The 19,687-nt window shown below is 43.0% G+C and overlaps 2 protein-coding genes across 2 annotated transcripts in view; one reads left to right on the top strand and one right to left on the bottom strand.

Moving 5' to 3' along the window:
- Positions 1-12,643, bottom strand: part of EGFR (epidermal growth factor receptor) — a 150,676-nt gene extending 138,033 nt beyond the window's left edge. The window contains exon 1 of the mRNA XM_021531480.3: positions 12,509-12,643. Within this exon, the coding sequence (XP_021387155.2) occupies positions 12,509-12,614 (106 nt within the window). The 5' untranslated portion in view covers positions 12,615-12,643. The remainder of the gene's footprint in view (positions 1-12,508) is intronic.
- Positions 1-19,687, top strand: part of LOC144248900 (uncharacterized) — a 29,727-nt gene that overhangs the window by 5,031 nt on the left and 5,009 nt on the right. The window contains exons 2-5 of the mRNA XM_085561182.1: positions 11,987-12,135; positions 12,373-13,179; positions 13,999-14,043; positions 19,254-19,350. Of these exons, the coding sequence (XP_085417308.1) occupies positions 11,987-12,135; positions 12,373-13,157 (934 nt within the window). The 3' untranslated portion in view covers positions 13,158-13,179; positions 13,999-14,043; positions 19,254-19,350. The remainder of the gene's footprint in view (positions 1-11,986; positions 12,136-12,372; positions 13,180-13,998; positions 14,044-19,253; positions 19,351-19,687) is intronic.

The following is a 19,687-nucleotide window of genomic DNA, read 5'->3' as shown; positions in this document are numbered from 1 at the left end:
GAAAGCAGTTTGAAAGAGACCATACATTGACACAGCTTGTAAGTTATACCCAAAATTTAAATGCTTCTTTTTTTTAAAATAGAGTATTAATGCTTATGAAAGTAATTAAGTCTTTTAAATGTTCACATTCTAATAATTAGAATGCCAAAAAATCCACACTGAAAGCTAACATCAGAGTAGAAATACAGTAAATTTAAACTATTTTTTAATTTTCATACAAACCCTGCACTGACATTGCCTATTTCTGCTGACCTAGTGAGCAACTGGCAGAGGTAATGAAAAAGTGCCTGTCCTCTACACACAGGAACCTCAGATGTAAACCCACCTCAGTCGCAAGTAAGGGACTTCTGGGCAGCTACAGCAACAGTGGACCTGAATCATTAATTTTTAGCTGACAGTATTTTCTATTATTTATTATTAGAGTTATTACATCTTCAGAGCGAAAGCCTTATTTTATGAAATTACATAAACACAGTTGATGGTATCAATTTATTGCAGGACCTTAAGACTTTCACTGGCAATCTAACAATGGATGGAATTATTGTTGACAATTTTACAAAAGCTTCTACCAGAGTTTACAGGCCGTTAAGCCCAACAGTGCAATCGCCAGTACGATATCATCTTTTTCAGTAGTACAGAGTTGGCCCATAACAATCCATTTTCTAATCTTCTCTGTTATAATCAGTCTGTTTACTTCGAAGTCATATGTTTGCTATTTCTGAAATTATCTGAGTCCTTGAAACTGTATTTTAGTCCACAGATAGGATTCAATAGGTCCCATACTAAACAGGATAAAATAGCCTTTCTTTAAAATTCCAACAATCAATTCAGATTTTCTCTTCATAAGTTGAAATACAAAACAGAGATCTAAGCATACCTGTATTAAATTGCATGATTCAGGCAATACAATAAAAAAGTTAATATTTCCCTCCAGAAAATCAAAGGATTCAGTTCTTGACCCGAGTTTGTCATTGACACCTTTCCATGCCCTATGCTGTCAGGAATTAATTTGGCTGGTAGTAACTAACGACCAGACAGAAAAGAAATAGAGAAGGTGTTAATTAGCTATTTTTATTCTTAATTCACTGAATAGCATGTGCTCATTGATGCAAACAGACTGCTGCTGTTCAAATCAAGATGACCCTCATTTAGAAAAAGGGTCTGTTCTTCCTTTTTTTGCACATGCTAAGTCTTTCATGTGTCAGCAAGAATTATCCACACTTACTGATGGGAGCATCTTACACACTGCTGAACACAAACTTCCTTGGTGCTGGATTAGTTCATCTACCATAGACAACTGTGATAAACTGATGCTGCCTAGGGGATCTGCCTCATTAAGGACAAAAAGAAATAATAAGATCAGATTTGAAATAATAAAATCATTAACAAGAGCACCTTGAAGATCTTATTAGGTAGCAAATAGACTGACAATACCATAGTTCAACACTTAATTACCTTTTGAAGACCAGATGGAAATAAGAGAACATTTCAGCGCTCATCCTTTCAAATTCAAAACAAAAAGACAAATACCAAACTGATCCATTAACTGGGCATGTATCCTAAAACAGATGTTTTAAGAAATAATGAGATCCTGCATATAACTGAAGATGCTCAAGTTTCAACTTCATCTCTGACTGCAGACTTCCTCACTGCAAGAGGTCAAATTAGAGCTACAAATTACTTTTACACCAAGGTAAAAATGCTGCAACTCAATTACTTATCCTTACAGGCAGGTGGAAGCTGAACACACATCATAAATCTGTCTTACATGCTTTGCCTTCCAGATCTGCTGTGAAATACTTGTCCCTGCTCCTACTCTTGAAGACTGAATTTCTGCCATTAATTTCGGGGTAGTGATAACGGCATCAGTGTCTACCCAAATGTTACAAAAATGGCAATAAAGTCAAAGTGTGGAGCTGATAGCACCTTGCCAGCACCTCACTCAGTCCACTGCACAGACACCAGCCCAGTTCTCATCTTGACCTTCCTCTGCTACACAAGTGAAACTTCCAATAGAAGCCTGTGCTGTGTCCTCAACATGTTTGGGTACACAACGACCAGCTAGAAGGGGCTTTTTTCATAAGAAAGCCAAACACCAAATGATCCATCTGCACAGGCAATCAGTGCCCTGCAGGCCATTGTGTCTCACTAAGGACAGTCTCAGCATTCTGGTATCAGTCACAATTCAAATATGGAACTTGTGGTGGAAAAAACTCTCCTGCTGGGCATAATTCATCTTCTATTCACATTACCACAACTCTCCATTAGGAAAGATCTGGATCAGTACCTGAGGGAGATGTCACTGGTTTTCTTACAGCTTGGTATCTAGGAGTGTTTTCAGGACCAAACTAAGGGAGAGAAGTCAAATCTCCTCAAATGCCAAGGGCCCCACGTCCTACCCGCTGCTCTGTGGTGCAAAACCCATGTTCATGCGGAAATCTAACAGCTTCAATTATGGTCTAGCTGTGACAAATCAGCTTCCAGAGTCAGGATTTTGCCAACTAACACTTCTGCTTCCAAAAAAATTGGTTTGTTTTGTTCTGGTTTAATCGGTTTTTCACTTGGGGTTTTCTGTTTGTTTTTAATGGGAAAGAAAAAAAAAAGCATGTACTTGGTGCTGAACTAGTCTGAAGAGCAGTAAAATAAATTGAATCCTGCACAAGATGTGAGAATGTCAAAATTCCATTAATGAGAAATAGGTTGCAACAAAAATGGAGGAGAAAAGCCACTCCACTCCTCTAACTTAGATTTTCATTTTTAAAGGCACGTGCTATTCAGCAGTTTTCAAAACATCATGCCCTCTGTCACTCAGACTTGAGGATACCTCCTCCACATTTTTGTGGGGGCAGATCCTTGTCTTCAAGTGCCCAGTAGATGATCTGTGAACCTTCAGATTTAACATATGAGAAACAAATTTGTCAAAAATTAGTCATATCTGCTCATATCACAGCTGTCCCTTCCCAATGATTAAAGGAAACAAGGAAGGTTTTATTCTTCTCCCAGCTTCTAAAGTTTGTGTAAAATTCACCATGTAACTTCCTTCATGTAACTTGCACTCTCAGAAGAAACAGTGATCACATATGTAAAATGGTATTTTCATCTGGCACTGAAGATCTCTTATCTTCATTATTTTGAAATCCCTTTAATCAATCTTGTATAAATATTGTGTTTAATGTACCTTTCATGCTATATTAACTGAAAAAGTTGGAAAGAAACACAATAGCAAAACTTTATCCTGAATAGAGCAGATAATCACTTGGCCAGTAGGCCCCAAATCTTACCATATCCCAAGGCTCCATATAATATTGCCTTTGATAGTCCAGGGTGTATTTTCTTAAATTAATATTGTTTTGTACATGGCACAAACAGGTATGATAGAGTAGTAAAGTGACCATACATTTTTTAAATACTATTTTCACAACAGCAAAGCCATCTGGGAATTTTCAGTTCCGTAATATAGCTACTTAAAATTAAAACAAACTACAAAAAAACAACATCAGGAAACAAAGGACAAACAGACCTTTTTTGTTCCTTGTCTTCTACATTGAATTGCAATGCTCTCATCCAAAGTTCAAATCCAAGAGCAGAAGTTACAGGTGACTCATGAAGCACATCCCATTGGAAATACCAAGGACAGCATATAATCCATGAACACATCTGAGAAAAGCAGTTTTCTGCACCTCTGGTTATGCATATCCATGGGAGTTGATGGCCAAATAAGACCATGAAGGAAAGCTAAGACTGCAGCAACTGTAAATATTTGGGAAGCAACTGTTTGAGAATTGACTGCTACGATTACAGAAAATGGAAGTTCCCTTGGCCAGGTGACTTATTTTTCCTGTTAAGTATCTGTTTGTAGAAAATTCACAAGAAAATGTAAGTGTAGAAAATACAGCACAATGTTACCTGTACAGGCAAAACCTATGTGCACCTCATTTTAACATGAGCTCTGGTTAAGTGGCTTGTGTTGAAATGCTACCTAGCATTCCAAGTGTAAACCAGCTTAATCATATCTATTGAAAACCACATAATAAATAACATTAAATATTCAGCATGCCATCCTAATTGCAGAGGTTGTCTCACTTACTAGAAGTCATTTATTTATTCAAATGACTAGAGCTACGTGATTCAATGTGAATCATGGGAACTAGTTACTGATTTGTGCAAACAGCCTCTTACTTCTTTGCTAAAGGCATTGTTGAAATAACTGACCTAACTGCTAAAACAAGCTTCTTCCCTGAACCCTGCCTCCTTCTTTAGTTTTACTTCCTGAGTGAACTTCAGAAAAAATCATTGTTCTACAAAAACACTGTAAATTTAATTAAAAGAAATAATAATTCCAGTGCAATGAATTAAGTAATGCAATGGGAAAATTGGTATTTTCAAGATGAAAAAATTGCTTAATAATAGGGAACTGCATATGCAGCCATAACTTCACTTTGCAGACCTGAAGTACACAGCTCAAGAAGAAACATCCTCAGATGTGTCTCAGATGTGACTCAAACTTAACTTTCAGAATCGCACATATGTCTCAGAGCTTAATGGGGGAGAGGGGGTGAATACATATCCATGAATATATATCCCCAGACAGAAAAGCTACAATATTTTTGGTTGGTTGGTTGGTTGGTTTTAGGTTTTTTTGGGGTTTTTTTAAGTTAGGCATTGCAAATGTGAAAACTGCCATCATAACTGTGCTGCAGCTACATAAAAAGCATAATTTAGCAAACAATACATCTGCTTACACGCAGCCTTGATTTGCAGCTCCTGTCTCACACTGCTGTTATTTCAGGAGGTGCTGGGGCTTCCCCGGGGAAGTGGAGCAAGAAGCCAAGCATGCTGAGCCCTACCACAGGCAGAGAGGGAGCACACCTCAGCCGCCAGGAGCCAAGCCAGATGCCACCAAGCATGCCACCACAGGTCACTTCATCCCAGGCTCCGGCCAGCTCCATCAAGGGACATGTCCCCAGGGAAGGGCACACAGAAGGGCCTTCAGGAAAGGGAAGAAATGCTGCTGTGCATGAGACATTTTTTGAAAGCTTGTGAATAAGCCCCAAGTAGGATGTTGGTTACCTTCAACTCCAGGCAGTGTTTATCATTGGTTTGGGCATGGGGTGAGAGGCCAAAATGCTAGCAGGCAGCTTCATCAGTGACCAGATGTATTGCCTCAGGCATTCAAAGTCTCTGTGGCTTCAAGCCCTTGAATCATGATAGGTAAAACGATACTTTTCCCTATCTAGGAAAAGTGCTGTGTGAGCTCGCAATGCCCCAGTGCCAAGACTGGCTGATTTCCAAGGCTTTCCTGGTTATCTTTGTATTTACTGCAGAATCTGGTGATGGGGGGGCAGGGATTATGCCACTATGTCCTGATTACCAAACATACAAACACCATTCCCACAAAGTGATAATTTTCTTCTTATAAAAGCAGAGCTAAAATACTACTATCCTGTCACCAAGACAGCTGGTTTATATCCTCTTCTCCTTCCTTCCACCTCTTACCCAGAAACATCCTGTCTGGCATGGTCCCTGCCGACTCATCCAACCCTTCGGGTCTCTGCACCCAGGAAGGAGCCCTCTACCCTGGCAGAGTGGTTCAGGCACAACTGCCTTTGCTGGCCCCGAATACTCACAGGTTTTCAGTTTGGGATGGAGGGAGCTGGCAAATCCCCAACATTTCCAAGGAGCTGGAGGATACTCCTGGGGAGGCTACCCACCTTTCACACAGCACCTTTGCAAGGTAAAGCAACCAGGGAGAGGAAAACACTAGACAAGAAGGTTCTTAACACACACAGGAACGTTGGTGGCCCTTGGGGCATTGCTACTGCTCAGTAGTGTCAACCTTCCTGCCCAGAGCCCCGGCCTGCCTCCAGCAAGGAGCCTGCAAGGCTTGGGCTCCTCCTCTGGGGCTCAGCAATGAATGGCGAAGGTGCCAAACATGTAGAGCCCAGAGAAGTAATGCATACCAAGCTTCTTTTAATTGAAACCTATTTATTTATCCCTATTTAATTATTTTTACTATTTCATCATTTCAATTTATGAAAATAGAGAAAAGTGATCACAAGCATTTTGGATTACATTTATCTCAGTGCTCACAGGGTTCAGAACAGAACTACTAATGTGTACACAAATGACAGTTTACCCCACTCCCAAAGTCTTAATTTTTTGAGCCACGCTCAGCAAACATGCCTTGGCCAAAAAAACTAAGTGGGAGGGAGGTATAAGAAAATCAAGTGGTATTCTGGTATTTTCAAAATAAACCTGCAAATTTTCATTTCAAACGACGTTTCATTTTGCTTCTTATCCAACTTGAAAAGAAATCGTCTCAAGTCAAAATGATCTTCCAGATTATATTAAAACAAGGCTTTTTTCTTGGTGTTTTGTTGCTGGTTTTTTCTCTTCACTTCACTAAAACCACCCCTGACATACTTGTTTCAGTATTACTGGAAGTTATTATTTTTTTCTAGTTTTTTTTTTTTTCTTCTTCAACCACTGCAACAAACAAAAGCCACACATGATTAAATGCACTCTGTAGGTAGATCATGCATGTGAACACGTAGATGTTTACTTTCATGTACGCAGATGTGCTGGGCAGACAAAGGAACGCTGGCAGAAGGAGAATCCCTGCATCTGCCTTGCACAGATCTGTCAACAGGCAAAACACACTTTGCATTGAAGCTTCCAAATGAAAGCTCACACATCCCTATGGTATTCATAAATCCAGCACATCTCTCTCCTAACTATGCCTTCTGTTTGTTAAAAAACAATTTTAAAAATGTGTGGTGTGGTATGGTGTGGTAGCACTTGCACTTGTTAGCTCAATGGCCAAAACACATGGCCACATCATTTCATTTTGGCCATCAGGAAGATTTCCTGTTTAAACACAGTCTCACAGGTAAGTTTCTCATGTTTCTTCCTTTGAACAACCCTCAATAACATTAAGCAGGAGAGCATAATATTCACACTCACACGTTCCCCCGCATAAGACAAAGTCATGTCATAGTTCCTAATAAATAACCACCTTGCTTCAGCAGAAACAGACATTTACTTTGATCCAACTTCTCTGTACAGAGGAGTACATCTTTTTTTTCCGCATTTCCTTTAGGAATGACTTCTTCTGCCCATACTAATGCCAAATGTTCTGTAACTATTTCTGAAATTTAAAAAATACAGTATTACTCAATACTGTTAGGTCAGCAGAATTCAGCCATAAAAAAGGAAGCATTACAATTCCGTTTGCCATAGTTGGAAGTCAAGAAGTAACATAATCAGAATGGACTGAACACCACTGGGTATCATACTGTACCTACTAATGTTGTTCCTGGAAGTTCCTGGAAGAAGGGTCACAGGAGAAGATCAAATCCAGGATCAACGTGTATTATTATTATCAGCTGTATTATGCTGAACAGGGATTGTCAAAGTCCATACAAACACTAAGGAGTGGATTTCCAAATGCCTGGAAAAACATAATTCACCTGAACACTTTCTACCAACACCTACACAATGCTAACAAACTCATAGTGCAGGCCCTCCATGTACTTGTGCATTTCACAAGCTCTCTGAAGCCAAGAGGTATGAACAGCAGTGGTTCTCAGGAACTTCTGAAGAGTCACATCCAACACAGCTCTTGTTCCACCCTCATCACCAGAGGTACGTGGCATTGCAGGAGCTATGTTTGAAGGGTGCATCCCAGCGGTAAGGGCCCCTCATTATTATCCCTGTTCCTCTGCCATAGAGCTCAGCATCACACAGCTCCCGGCCATGGTCCCTCTCATAGGTGCTGGATGAAGCACTGCTCAGGACCCAGAGAGGAAAGTTCTGCACTTAGAGCAAGATGTGTTGCTCAAGCTAACCTCAAGGCGAGTGTGAGACAGGCAACTATCCCTGTCACGGCAGAAACTGCTGCTTGAGTGTTCATCACAGGCTCCAAACCTCCTACAACTGCCACAAAGCAAATGCAGGAGTCAAAAAGTTAGAACGATCCTTCCACTGAGAAGCAAATAACAGCTTTGCTGCATTTCCTAATAACTTTCTCTTTCTGATAAAGCTAGCGATTTCCCAGCCAAGCTGAATGCGATTCTTGTGCCAGATGAGCCCTGACTGACAGAAGTTCATTTTTCACTAGTAAGTAGATGTCCAAGGAGAGCAGTACAGCAGAATGGGGTTTGAGAAATTATAAACACAATTAGAAGATGCCTAATGCAATTCACACAATTCCAAAATGGCAATTATTGTATCTAGAAAGTAATCTTTTTACAGAATTTGACTAGTCTAGATTTATAAAGGTTTGTCAGCCAGGTCACCCCAGGAAGTGTTTCTAATACAGAACAGCCAGAAGATGCTTTTATGAGTTCTGGCTCCCTCAAATAAAAGTTCTACAAGTCAAATTTGTGTTACACAAACCCTTTTGCAATACAAGAGTCTAACATGAGATTTAACACAAGTTCTCATACCCATAAATGCTGGTGCTTATAACATAACATACTGACACCAATTTTGAGTATCAATTCTTTCTGGGATAATCCACTCACATACCCATGTATGTGACTGTACTCTCTGATGTACACATACAACTGAAACCTGGACTAGTGCAAGAGTTTGTAGCAACATCAACAGTTTTATGCAAAACCATTCCATGAAGGTACTGTCATCCTCCCAAAAATGAAGTAAACCTTCCACTAGCCTTGTTTCCGAAGAGCTATTAAGCAAAAGCAGTTTGTGCTCAAGGAAGGTAAGGACAATTTCTGAAGGAACTGGTTTGGCTAGTCAGCTATCTTTCTGCTAAAGCCAGCATATCCCAGTGATTTCAGTGATACATGGATACCTAAATGCAAAAGTCAGCCCTGAGGACCATAATGGCACTGTGCGACACTCCCCAAAAGTCTCTCTTTATAAATTAACAAATAAATTACAACGGACTACTCTGATTGTAAAGTCTCCAGGGCATTGATCTTGATTTCCTATTTATCTGCAAATCTCTTAATATACTCTTGATGTAATAAATAACACACTTGTATTTAGTAACACTTAAGCATCTAGTTTGCTCACTGTACACAAACTTTGCTGAGAGGCCAATCTCCCTTGTAAAATTTTGCACATAGTCACTATATTTTGCAGATTGCCTGAATTAAGGAGATGACCTGCTAGCATTTTACCTTACCTTCACTTCTCTTAATGATGGGTTTTGGATTTTGTTCTTAATTATACGCACACTGAGGCATTGGAGTAAAAGCAGCTCCACACGCAACACTATTTATTTATTTCTATTATCTCACCAAATTGGGCCATATCAGTATCTAAGTTTCCATTTCTCTAACTTTATTTACCATCAAGACTGCACAGATTTTAGTTTGCAAATCCAAAAATGTTTGGTCATTTACCAAGGAAATCGAAATTAACAAATGGTTGCATAGACAAGATCTCATATAATAAATACCTACACAAATATACTACTAATTCCCATCCACATAGAAAATTCCACTTGTGTCAGTGGAAATACAAACACTGGAATGAGAGAACACTGTACCAGCTCTCCTGGGACTTTATCAGGAGTATGAGACCTCCTTCATCTGGTAGCAGGTAGACAGAGAACACTGCTGATTCCTCAGCCATGCTGTGGATGCGTGGGCAGTCCCCTGCTGGGAGGCCCCCATAGCAGGCACAACTCACAGGCTTCTGCCAGATCTCTGCTCCACACAGCAGTGGCCAGGTTGCACTGGAGTGCATCTGAAAGGCACTGCATTCTTGCACATAACTGGATCTGCACAATCCACAAAGACTCTAGATGTCTACTTGTAGGCATCTGTCACAAGTAAGCATGGAATAATACACAGTGCAGAAACTACAAGACAATACTCAATATAAGTACACACACAGCCCACACGTAAACACTGCACAGGATATTAGACAAAAGTGTTTTACTTCACATGGACATGAATACTTGGATACTCTTAAAGAACTTAGTCCTTTGTATAAGACTCCAGGTACAGAAAGCTACCACAGTCCACCCTGGCAGCTTCCGAGCCGCCTGGCACGCCTGTATGCACACTCCCGACACGGAGCTGCACACTCCCATCCCACAATGTCTGCAGCTACAGATCAAAACTAGAGATATAAAACCAGTATATAGCAACAAAAAGCAATTTGCTGGACCGTAGCACTGTCACCGAGCGCTGTCACACAAAGGACACGGGTCAAATGCAGCCAGCATAAGTGGCATGCCAGCTATCACAGGTATTTATCTCAGGTACCACAATGCAGGCCTCCCGGGATATATCAGTGGAAATCCAGATTAATTCTGCTTCACATAATATGGGTCAACATCAGAGCAGGTATATAGAGGTGGGTATTGATCCCTGTGCTGAGAGTACTTCACTTTTGAGCAATGCTGTTTGGTTCTGGAATATGTTCAACTAGGCTTCTGTTTGTATCTTAATGACTACAGTGTTACAACAAAAACAGGTTTCTCTCATCCATCTTCAAGAACATTAATTCTACAATTTTGGGAGAAGACACAATTGTATTTAAATTTCCATTCAAACATTATGTTGATTGGATTTTATAGGCTGATTCTGATGTTCTTCTAACAGCTGCCCAGGCATCTTTTTTTTTTTCAAGACATGTCATTTTGGTAATAGAACAAATCAGGTCAAAGTTTTAAGAAGTGTCTTTTCACATGAGATTTGAACTTGCAGAAGTGTTCCATATATTTATGACAGCAAGTTTCCTTTCAGCATTTTTCTGAAATCTGATGCTAGGTCTTATCATTTGACCAAGGAGGCAGTCCCAAGCATACACTGATCCTCTACTACCTGCTGGACCTGTTGCTTCAAATCAGTAACACTCAATTCTCAGATGCTGCTTCATTTTGTGCCTCTGAATAATTTTCTTGCTTATCTTCAACTGTGGGGAGAAACTAATAACTCAAATCAATTGATTAATGCTTTCTGAAGAAATCTTCTGCTTCCACCTCTGCCACTGAGCATCCAGCTCAGTTCCTCTGGTAGAGGACCCAGTTACTTGCGGACACAACATCCTGAGAATAACCTCTATTGGATTTATCATGTAGCCGTTGATGATTTAGTAATCCTCAAAAAACTGGCAACCTCCTAAGTTTATGAGACACAGAATTAAACATTATAAACAAGGTATTTCTCCTCACTCTTAATATATTATACAGGGCATGTGCACCTGAGAATGCATCTCAAAAGACAGGCAGAGCAGATGGGAGGCACTTTACTTCTCACCAGCTTCAAAGAGTGAGGAAAAATAAATAAATAAAAAGAAAACCAGGAAAGAAAACTGCCCATGTTACATCTACAACAGGTTTGAACTTGATTTCTGGAACAAGAGAATCTTTCCACTTTTTAAAAGTTGTGCAACTAGTTCTTTTGGATGGGGTGTTCCTCACTTTCAGGGTGGCTTTACCATTCACAGTCACAAAAGACTCTTAAGTTGCTCTAAGCCATGCAGTGGCTTCTAGAAACTAATAGTTCTCCCGCTTTTTCTTTAAAAAGAATGAAAGGAAAAAGAAGAAAAACCAAACCACCCAAATCTGCATTTTTTCCTCTGGCTGGCAGATTTCCAAGATAAAGAGGACTGCTCTCCGGCTGGAACAGCAGCCGGGGCCTGCTCTCCAAACTTAGAAAAGAGAACACCACACACAGAGAAAATGCGACGGGTCTGACCAGCCAGAAACGGCTTCTCATCCTCTGAGACAGCTTCTCCACTGAAGAAGGAAAACCCAAGCACCCGCAGCAGCCCCACGCCCCTGCCCCACAGCCAGCCCCGCCGAGCTGTTCCCACGCACCGCCGGCACGGGCGGGCAGCGCCGGGGCTGGCAGCGCCGGCAGCCTCGGGACGGGACGGGACGGAGGGATTAATCCCTCCTCTTTCTGATAACCAGAACCCACACAAAGTTTCCCTTTTTTTCAGTCACCTCCTCCCCAGGTGTATACTTTTTTCTATTATCACTATGACTATTTCTGAACAGGACAAGCGGAGGACCCGCGACAGCGGGTTACCGGAGCGGCGCTTACTCGGGAACCCCGCGGGTTTTCCTCGCCGCCCCGGTGCAAGGGAGCCGAGAGCGGCTGTGCTGGGCTGAGCCGGGAAGTGCTCTCCGGGGAGTGACTGGGAAACGTGGGAAGGGGGAAAGAAGAAAAAAGAAACACTAAAGAAGCACAACCGATGAGATGTGCCAAGGCTTATTCCCTTTTATTTCCTCCACCCCCACAAAAGAAAATAAACCAAGAATCAGGAAGTCAGGGCTGCGTGATCGCTGCTATAGGTTTAGTCTTCTCCCCGTTTCTCCCCTCTCTCTGTTTTTGGGGTGGGTTTTTTGTTTTGATTTGTTTTTTTTCTTAGGGAAATAAGTAGTTGGGACTTTCCCTCCGCCTCTCCCCCCGGGAGGCCGCGGAACGCAGCCGCCCGCAGCGCCGGCTCTCTGGTCCCCCAGTACGCAGCTAGCAAAGGGCGGCGGGACCCCGCTGCCCTCTTCCCCCCGGCCCCCTACCTTTCTTTCCCTCCACGGCAAGGCAGAGAGCGAGGCGCCCCAGCAGCAGCACCAGGACAGCGGCGCCGCGGGGCCCGGCGGCAGCGAGGGGGCTGCGGCCGCCCATGCTGCGGGACCGCCGCTCCCTCGGCGCAGTGGCTGCGGGTCGGACGGGACGGGCGCACGGATGGTTCCGCGGAGCCGCTCCTGCTCCCCTCTGCTCTTCTCCCGCGGCAGCGATCAGCTCCTCTCCGGCGCTCTGCCCTGCGCGGCTCCGAGCAGCATGCTGGAGGGCGGCCGTCGAGGTCTGCGCGCACACGTGCGTGCCCCGCTGCGGACGGGCTGCTGCCTTCCTCCTCCTTCTCCTCCTCCTCCTCCTCCTCCCACCTCTGCTCCTCCTGCTACAGGCGGCGGCCGGTGCACAAGGGCTTGCGGAGCGGCTGGAGCCGGCTGTGGGACGGGGTGCGCCCGGCTGCGCTCTCCACTCGGTCGCGGAGCGCAGGGGCTCCCTCTGGGGACGCCAAGGAGGAGGAGGATTGGGAGGGAGCAAGGAGGAGAGGGGAGGAGAGACCGGCAGCGCCGGCCCCGTCGAGGTGGAGAAGAGGCGGGCCCCCCACCTGTCCCGGAATATAGGATGAGAGTAGGTGGAAGCGGGGACGAGACAGTTTAGCCGTTCCTCCTTGCTCGGCAGGGTGTGTATGTGCGGATTTTCTACTTCCCGGCAGTTTCTGCCCGGCAGCTGCCAGAGGCACGAGCGTGCATTTGCGGCACAGCTCGCAAAAAAGCGGAGTGGCGCTAACGCAGCTTCTGCCTTCCCGTGTGCTCCCGCCCGGCAGTCGTGGAGGGGCAGAGGGTTACAGCAGTGCGGGTGTCCCGGGGGAGGTCGCAGCAGGAGCTCTGTCCCGTCCCGTTCCTCAGGGAGAACTGTCCCCCCGCAGCTCCAGGGGGAGGAGTGCGGGCAAGGGAGAGCTGAGGCGCTTTACCGCGAGCAGTGCGGGCAAGGGAGAGCTGAGGCGCTTTACCGGGAGCAGTGCGGGCAAGGGAGAGCTGAGGCGCTTTACCGGGAGCAGGGAAGCAGCTCCGGAGGTTCGATCCACTCCCCAGGGGCGCATCTCCGAGGCTCCGGCCCCATTTCTGCCCCCCGAAATCAGCGGAGCCCACTTGGCCTCTGCGAACAGTCCTGCTCTCGTTCAGGTCATTTTACTCCCAATACTTGTAAGGCCAAGTGTGTGCGTGGAATAAAACAGCTCAGTTTTAATGCGAATTTAGCACAGGGGTAACAGGGTCCCTGTCTGCCCGTACCGCTTCTGTTCCCCGGCCACTAGCACTGAGAAAGTGCTCCTTGCTCCGCGTAGCAAGTTACTTAATAGACACAAAATAACACAAGTGTTCCTGAGGTGCTCCAAGTACATCCACAGACATTAAGCAAAAGAGTATGGTGCTCCTTTCCGTCAAGAGGAAAACCCAAGCTATTCAGGATTCATTAAAATATTCCTATGGTTTTTTAACAGGCTGTTTCTCTGGAAAGTGGGAGGAAACACTGTCTTGTCACTCAGGTATGTAAATAAGACACAGACGTGCCATTTGTCTGGGTTGGAGTTTCTCCGAGTAGATCATGATTCAACACTCAAACCTGCTGAATACCGGTGGTAATTTCTTCTGAGGGCTCTTCTGAGGGCTTAGGTTACACAGTCAATAGGATATGAAGACTTAAAACTGCTGTGATTAAGTGGGAACTCCGGCACTAAAACCAATAACGACATGAGGTTCGGGAAATTCCGTGCTAAATGTCTGTGTCTGTCACAGGGTACTGGAGCACAATAGATTGCAAAATAGTCACTGAGTGTACCTTGACTTTTCTCTGTTATGCATGTTTCTTTGAGAGATCCATCACCCTTCTCCTACCAGTCAAATTCTTCTGAAAAATCTTTTTTTTCTGATACTTTAACTAGCCGCTCTCCTAACTAGGCATAGAAAACTACCATCCCATTTACACATCCTAGCACATAAGTTGCATTACAAGACTGCTTTCACATTCTGTAACTGACATTCTGGTTCAATTATATTTTGTAAATAATGTGGAAGGTGTACTTTGAAGTAAACTCACACATTAACAACATCCGAGAAGCTCTATTCATGTGATTGGTTTCATGGCTGTAACTGAGGGCAGAACCTTAGCTTACAATACAATATTAGTACAAATTTATTTCAAAGATTCTCACACAGTGCAACTTCATATACACTATGTGTATGTGGTTCTTTTTCATTTATTTAGACAAATAGGAGGATCTTTAAAAGTGAGAGAAACCTAGGAAAAAGAGATCAACTTCTAGGGAGCATCCTCAGCACACACTAATGATTACAGCTTGCCTTATGATAAAGGAAATGCAATTAAGACAAGCAAGAAATTGACTTCAAATCAGTTCTGCAGGTAAGTTAAAAAGTGCCCCTAGACATGCACACTGGGTATCAAGCTACCAATATAGAAGGTAATAGGGTTTTTTTAATTTAGAGAAAGAGAGGATTCAAAGTGACAAATGAAAACCAAACTAAACATAGGGAAAAAAGAAAACATTTTTGCATGTGAATTCAGTGGATAAACTGGTCCAAATCCTGTCCTAACATGTTGAGGAACAAACACTTGTTTTGCAGAATTTTTGTTATTCTACTTGATATACTGGGCAGGAACATTTCATACTTGCTTCACCCTCCATCATGTACTGCCCTTACACAAACACACATAAATTCAAGTATTCGATACTAACTAAACACCTCCTTCATTGCTGACATGGTGAGCAAGGAGAGACTAGGCAAATGCCCCTTTAAATCTTTTTCCCAGGCTTCAGATACCCACTACAGGAGACTCTCATCTGCTGCTGGCAGTGCAGTACTGCAGAAGGGGCTGCACAGCAAGCTGCTGTAAATTCTGTCCTCCCACCTTTGTGAGCACAAATGTGTTACTTTTGAGGCATTGTACTCTGCTTGACAAGGTCACAAGACACATAAAGGAACTCTAAGACTAAAGTTTGAGAAGCTTATCACAGGCAGGAATTTCAGGCCTTTTTTACCAACTGAGCAATTTCTGAAATGGTTTAAATTCAAACATGACATTTTCCCTAAATAGCTGGTCACATACCCAGTGACTGCCTTTGGTGTAATTCCTCTGAAGCAAACATGAATTTTACCAAGGGCATTCAATATTCATGTTGCAAAATTTTATTGCTGGCTGCATGTGTGCATGGATCAAAGGTTATGGAACAAAGGCCAACCTTTTGATCACCAATTTTTCAATTGACAGTTCATAATGAAAATACTAAATGCAACATCTGTCTTCAGCTTTCTTTTGATTTGCTTGCTTTATAGTATGTGTGTGTATATATATGTATCATGTCTTCTATATATTAAGCATAAACATGCTGACCTGTGAAGTGAAGATGGTGTAATCTGGTAATTTTTCCACATGAACATGCTTCTGGATTGCAAAATTTGACTCACCGCCACTTGCCTGCTCCACTGAGCTGGTTACTTTGCCACACATGGAGAGAAGTAGCTGCAAGAGGATGAATAACTGATTTCCCTATCAGTGGAAAAAGCAGGATTAATTCTTCTATCCCTTCCACATTTCCTCCAAACAAAATAGAGTTTCAAAACCCTCTCAAGAGTTAAAAAATCCCTGCTGCTGGATCCTTTCCTTACATGAAAAAAAAAAAAGGTTGCTTTTCATTATCCACCAAGAGTGGGTCAGCATTTGCCCCGCAAAAAAATTAATCAGCAACCATTTCTCAATGGTGATGCTGTTCTTCTCTGTAAATAAGTGGTGAAAGTGGTTTTAAAGTCAGGCCTTTTACTGAGAGACAAGAAATGGAGACAAATTAGCGGAGTTTTACAATCTGGTTTGCTCAGATTTTGCATGTTGTTTGAGATTGTTGACATTGTATTTTGCATTGTTGTTTGTATTCTATGAGTGCTCACTCAGGTTTTAAAGCAAGGGCTGAGATAAAAATTCATAGACCTTTATGGCACTTTGCATGTTGAAAATATTGCACACACATTAAGTAATTTATCTTTGCAAATCTCCTGTAAAGCAGGTTAGTACCTATCATTTCCATTTTATAGATGTAAAATAATTTGCCTTGGGCGGAGCTTTAGTGGTAGAGCTAGGGTTATCACTCAAGAGCTCTATTTAAACCTTGGATCATGCTATTTCTGAAGAGTGTCCCCGATGAAAATAGATGGATTTTTACACAGATTATCTTTCTCTCCTCGCTTAACACTATTTACAGAATCACAGAATATGCTGAGTTGGATGGAATGCATCAGGATCATTGATTCTAACTCCTGGCCTTGCACAGGACACCCCAAGAGTCACACCATGTGCCTGAGAGTGTTATCCAAAAACTACTTGAACTGTGTCAGGCTTGGGGCTGTGACCACTTCCCTGGGGAGCCTGTTCAGTGCCCAACCACCCTCTGGGGGTAAAACCCCAAACCTTCCCTGACACAACTCCAAGCCAGTCCCTCAGGTCCTGACATTGGTCACCACTGGTCACCACAAAGAAGAATCAGTCTCTGCCCCTCCTCTTCTTTTCATGAGGAGATTTTAGCTGCAATGAGGTCTCCCCTCAGTCTCCTCAAGGCTGGACAGACTAAATGACCTCAGCTGCTCCTCATACAGCTTCCCCTCATGGCCTTTTACCATCTTTGTTGCCTTCCTTTGGCTGCTCTCTAATAGCTTTGTATCTTTCTTACACTGTGCTATCCAAAACCACCCCCAGCCCTCAAGGTGAGGCGATCCCAGTGCAGAGCAGAGGAGACAATCCCCTCCCTTGCCCAGCTGGTGATGCTGTGCCTGATGCACCCAGGACAGGCTTGGCCCTCCTGGCTGCCAGGCACTGCTGACTCACATTCAACTTTCTGTCAACCAGGACCCCCAGACCCTTTTCCATGGCGCTGCTTCCAGCATCTCATTCACCAATCTGTCCTACATCCCGAGTTGCCTCATCCCATATGCAGAATCCAGCAGTTTCTTTGGTTTTTTGTTTGTTTGTATAACAGAACTTAAAAAGGACAACACCAACAAACGCATCAGTGTTGAAATTAAACCTTCATCACAATAAATTGCATATCAATTGCATATAGTCAGTATTTCAACCACATGACCAAGGTATTATCTCAGTAGGGTTCGTACATGTTCTTTAATTTTTTTTATATCTGTGTTACATTTATCTATCATCTCAGTCACCAAGTTCACTGTGGCATTTTTCAGCAAAATTCTCTTAAATCAGGAACAGACTTTCAAAATTATATAAACTCTGTTAGGGATTCACAAAACTAGATTGTACCTTAATGAAAGTAGGCAACAAAAAAATCAGTTTAAAAATGAAACCTGTGTGGCTGTAGTGGTTTTTAGCAGCCATTGCATGGGAGAAAGTGTGAGCCATCTATTTTGTGAATTATGGCTTCTCTTTGAAAAGACCCCCAAAAGCAGGGGAAAAAATAGTTTTGTGCATTTTGATTAACACCTAAAGTAATTACAAGAGAAAAAAGATATGGCAAATTCTTTCAGTATTGAAGATAAACACAGCAATTGATAAGATAAACTGAACAAGGTTATCAGGGTTTCATAGGAATAACTACACTGTATTGACAAAAGTATTCAGATTTACTCTCTTTGTAGTTGTTCTTTCCCCTCTAGCAAAATCTCTGCTGAACTCCTGGGGAATGTGGCACCTCCATTGCTATCTAGGAGATAATTCCAAAGGGTAGAATGCATTTCCTGCTTAAAAGCGTCTGTCATTTTGTTGTTTGTAACTTCATGTAGAGACTACTGTGGTTTTTCATAAACTTTAACAAGTACCAAAACTAGGCATTTCTTACCTCAGTAAGTTTTGCAGTCCATGAGGGTAAGGACATCAGGATTGATGCTATGATGGAATGAAGTATATTATATACAAAATCTTTGTTACTAAACAGCACAAGTTTCCTATATAAAAACAAGCTCCTGCCTTATTTCTGTACTCTGTTGAGGCGACTTATATCTGGATATTAGTATGGTACATATATTCTTTTATTCAATCAGAAATCATACAACTCTGTATGATTGTAGGAAATACAGTTTGAGCATGCTGTCAGTTAATGGGATGTCAGTGGAAGCAGAGCTAACACCGAATCACAGAATGGGTCACTGGTGACCATAGTGGGTCACTTGGTCCAGCCTCTCTGCTCAAGCAGGGTCATCCTAGAGCAAATGACACAGCATCCAGATTGTTCTTGAATATTTCCAGTGAGGGAGACTCCACAACATGTCTGAGCAATATGTTGTGGACAATCTGCTTGGTCATCTGCATAGTAAAGTAGTTTCTTCCTCATATGCAGATGGAGTTTCCTGTGCTTCAGTTTCTGCCCATTGCCTCTTGTCCTATTGCTGGGCACCACTGAGAAGAGCCTGGATCCATCCTCTTGACACCCTCTCTTCACATATTTGCATGCAATCATAAGGTCTCCTCTTGTGGACATGGTTCATGGGCAGCTTGTTGTTCACCAGGACCCCCAGGGCCTTCTTCACAGAGCTCCTTTCCAGCAGATCAGCTCCCAGCCTGTGCTCGTGCATGGTGACACTATCAGAACACACTGTATAGTAATTCAGGATGGGTGAGTAGTAATGCTAGGTGTCTGATTATGAACACTAATACTGCTAATTGCATTACTCTCACTGTCTGTTCTGCACTTTATGCCCTTGCTCACCTAATTCCTGACCTACTGCATAGCCTGTCACAGCCCATGCATGTCCACAGTGATGAAGAGATGGGGACAAGGCATAAGCCCATGCCATGAACTTTGACTCAGGAAAAATGCCAAGCTCAGGTGAGGTGGTTGGTTTGGGTTGGTCATGTTTATCCTGCACCTTCCCTTCCCTTCCCTTCCCTTCCCTTCCCTTCCCTTCCCTTCCCTTCCCTTCCCTTCCCTTCCCTTCCCTTCCCTTCCCTTCCCTTCCCTTCCCTTCCCTTCCCTTCCCTTCCCTTCCCTTCCCTTCCCTTCCCTTCCCTCTTCCCAGCTCTCACACCAAGTTCAATACCACATGCAAATACTGCAAGAGGTTGCTGAAAATACTGTCTCCTTAGGTGTTTGTAGCACTGAGAAATCTATGGCACAGAGAGAGCGAGGCAAGCTGATAGCCCTGAGTAAATGCACAAAGAATGTG

This window comes from Lonchura striata, chromosome 2, assembly GCF_050655825.1.
Source record: "Lonchura striata isolate lonStrDom1 chromosome 2, ASM5065582v1, whole genome shotgun sequence".
In the NCBI taxonomy this organism is placed as follows: domain Eukaryota; kingdom Metazoa; phylum Chordata; class Aves; order Passeriformes; family Estrildidae; genus Lonchura; species Lonchura striata.
The sequence above is the reverse complement of the archived record's forward strand: the minus strand, read 5'-3'. Positions and strand labels throughout refer to the sequence as shown.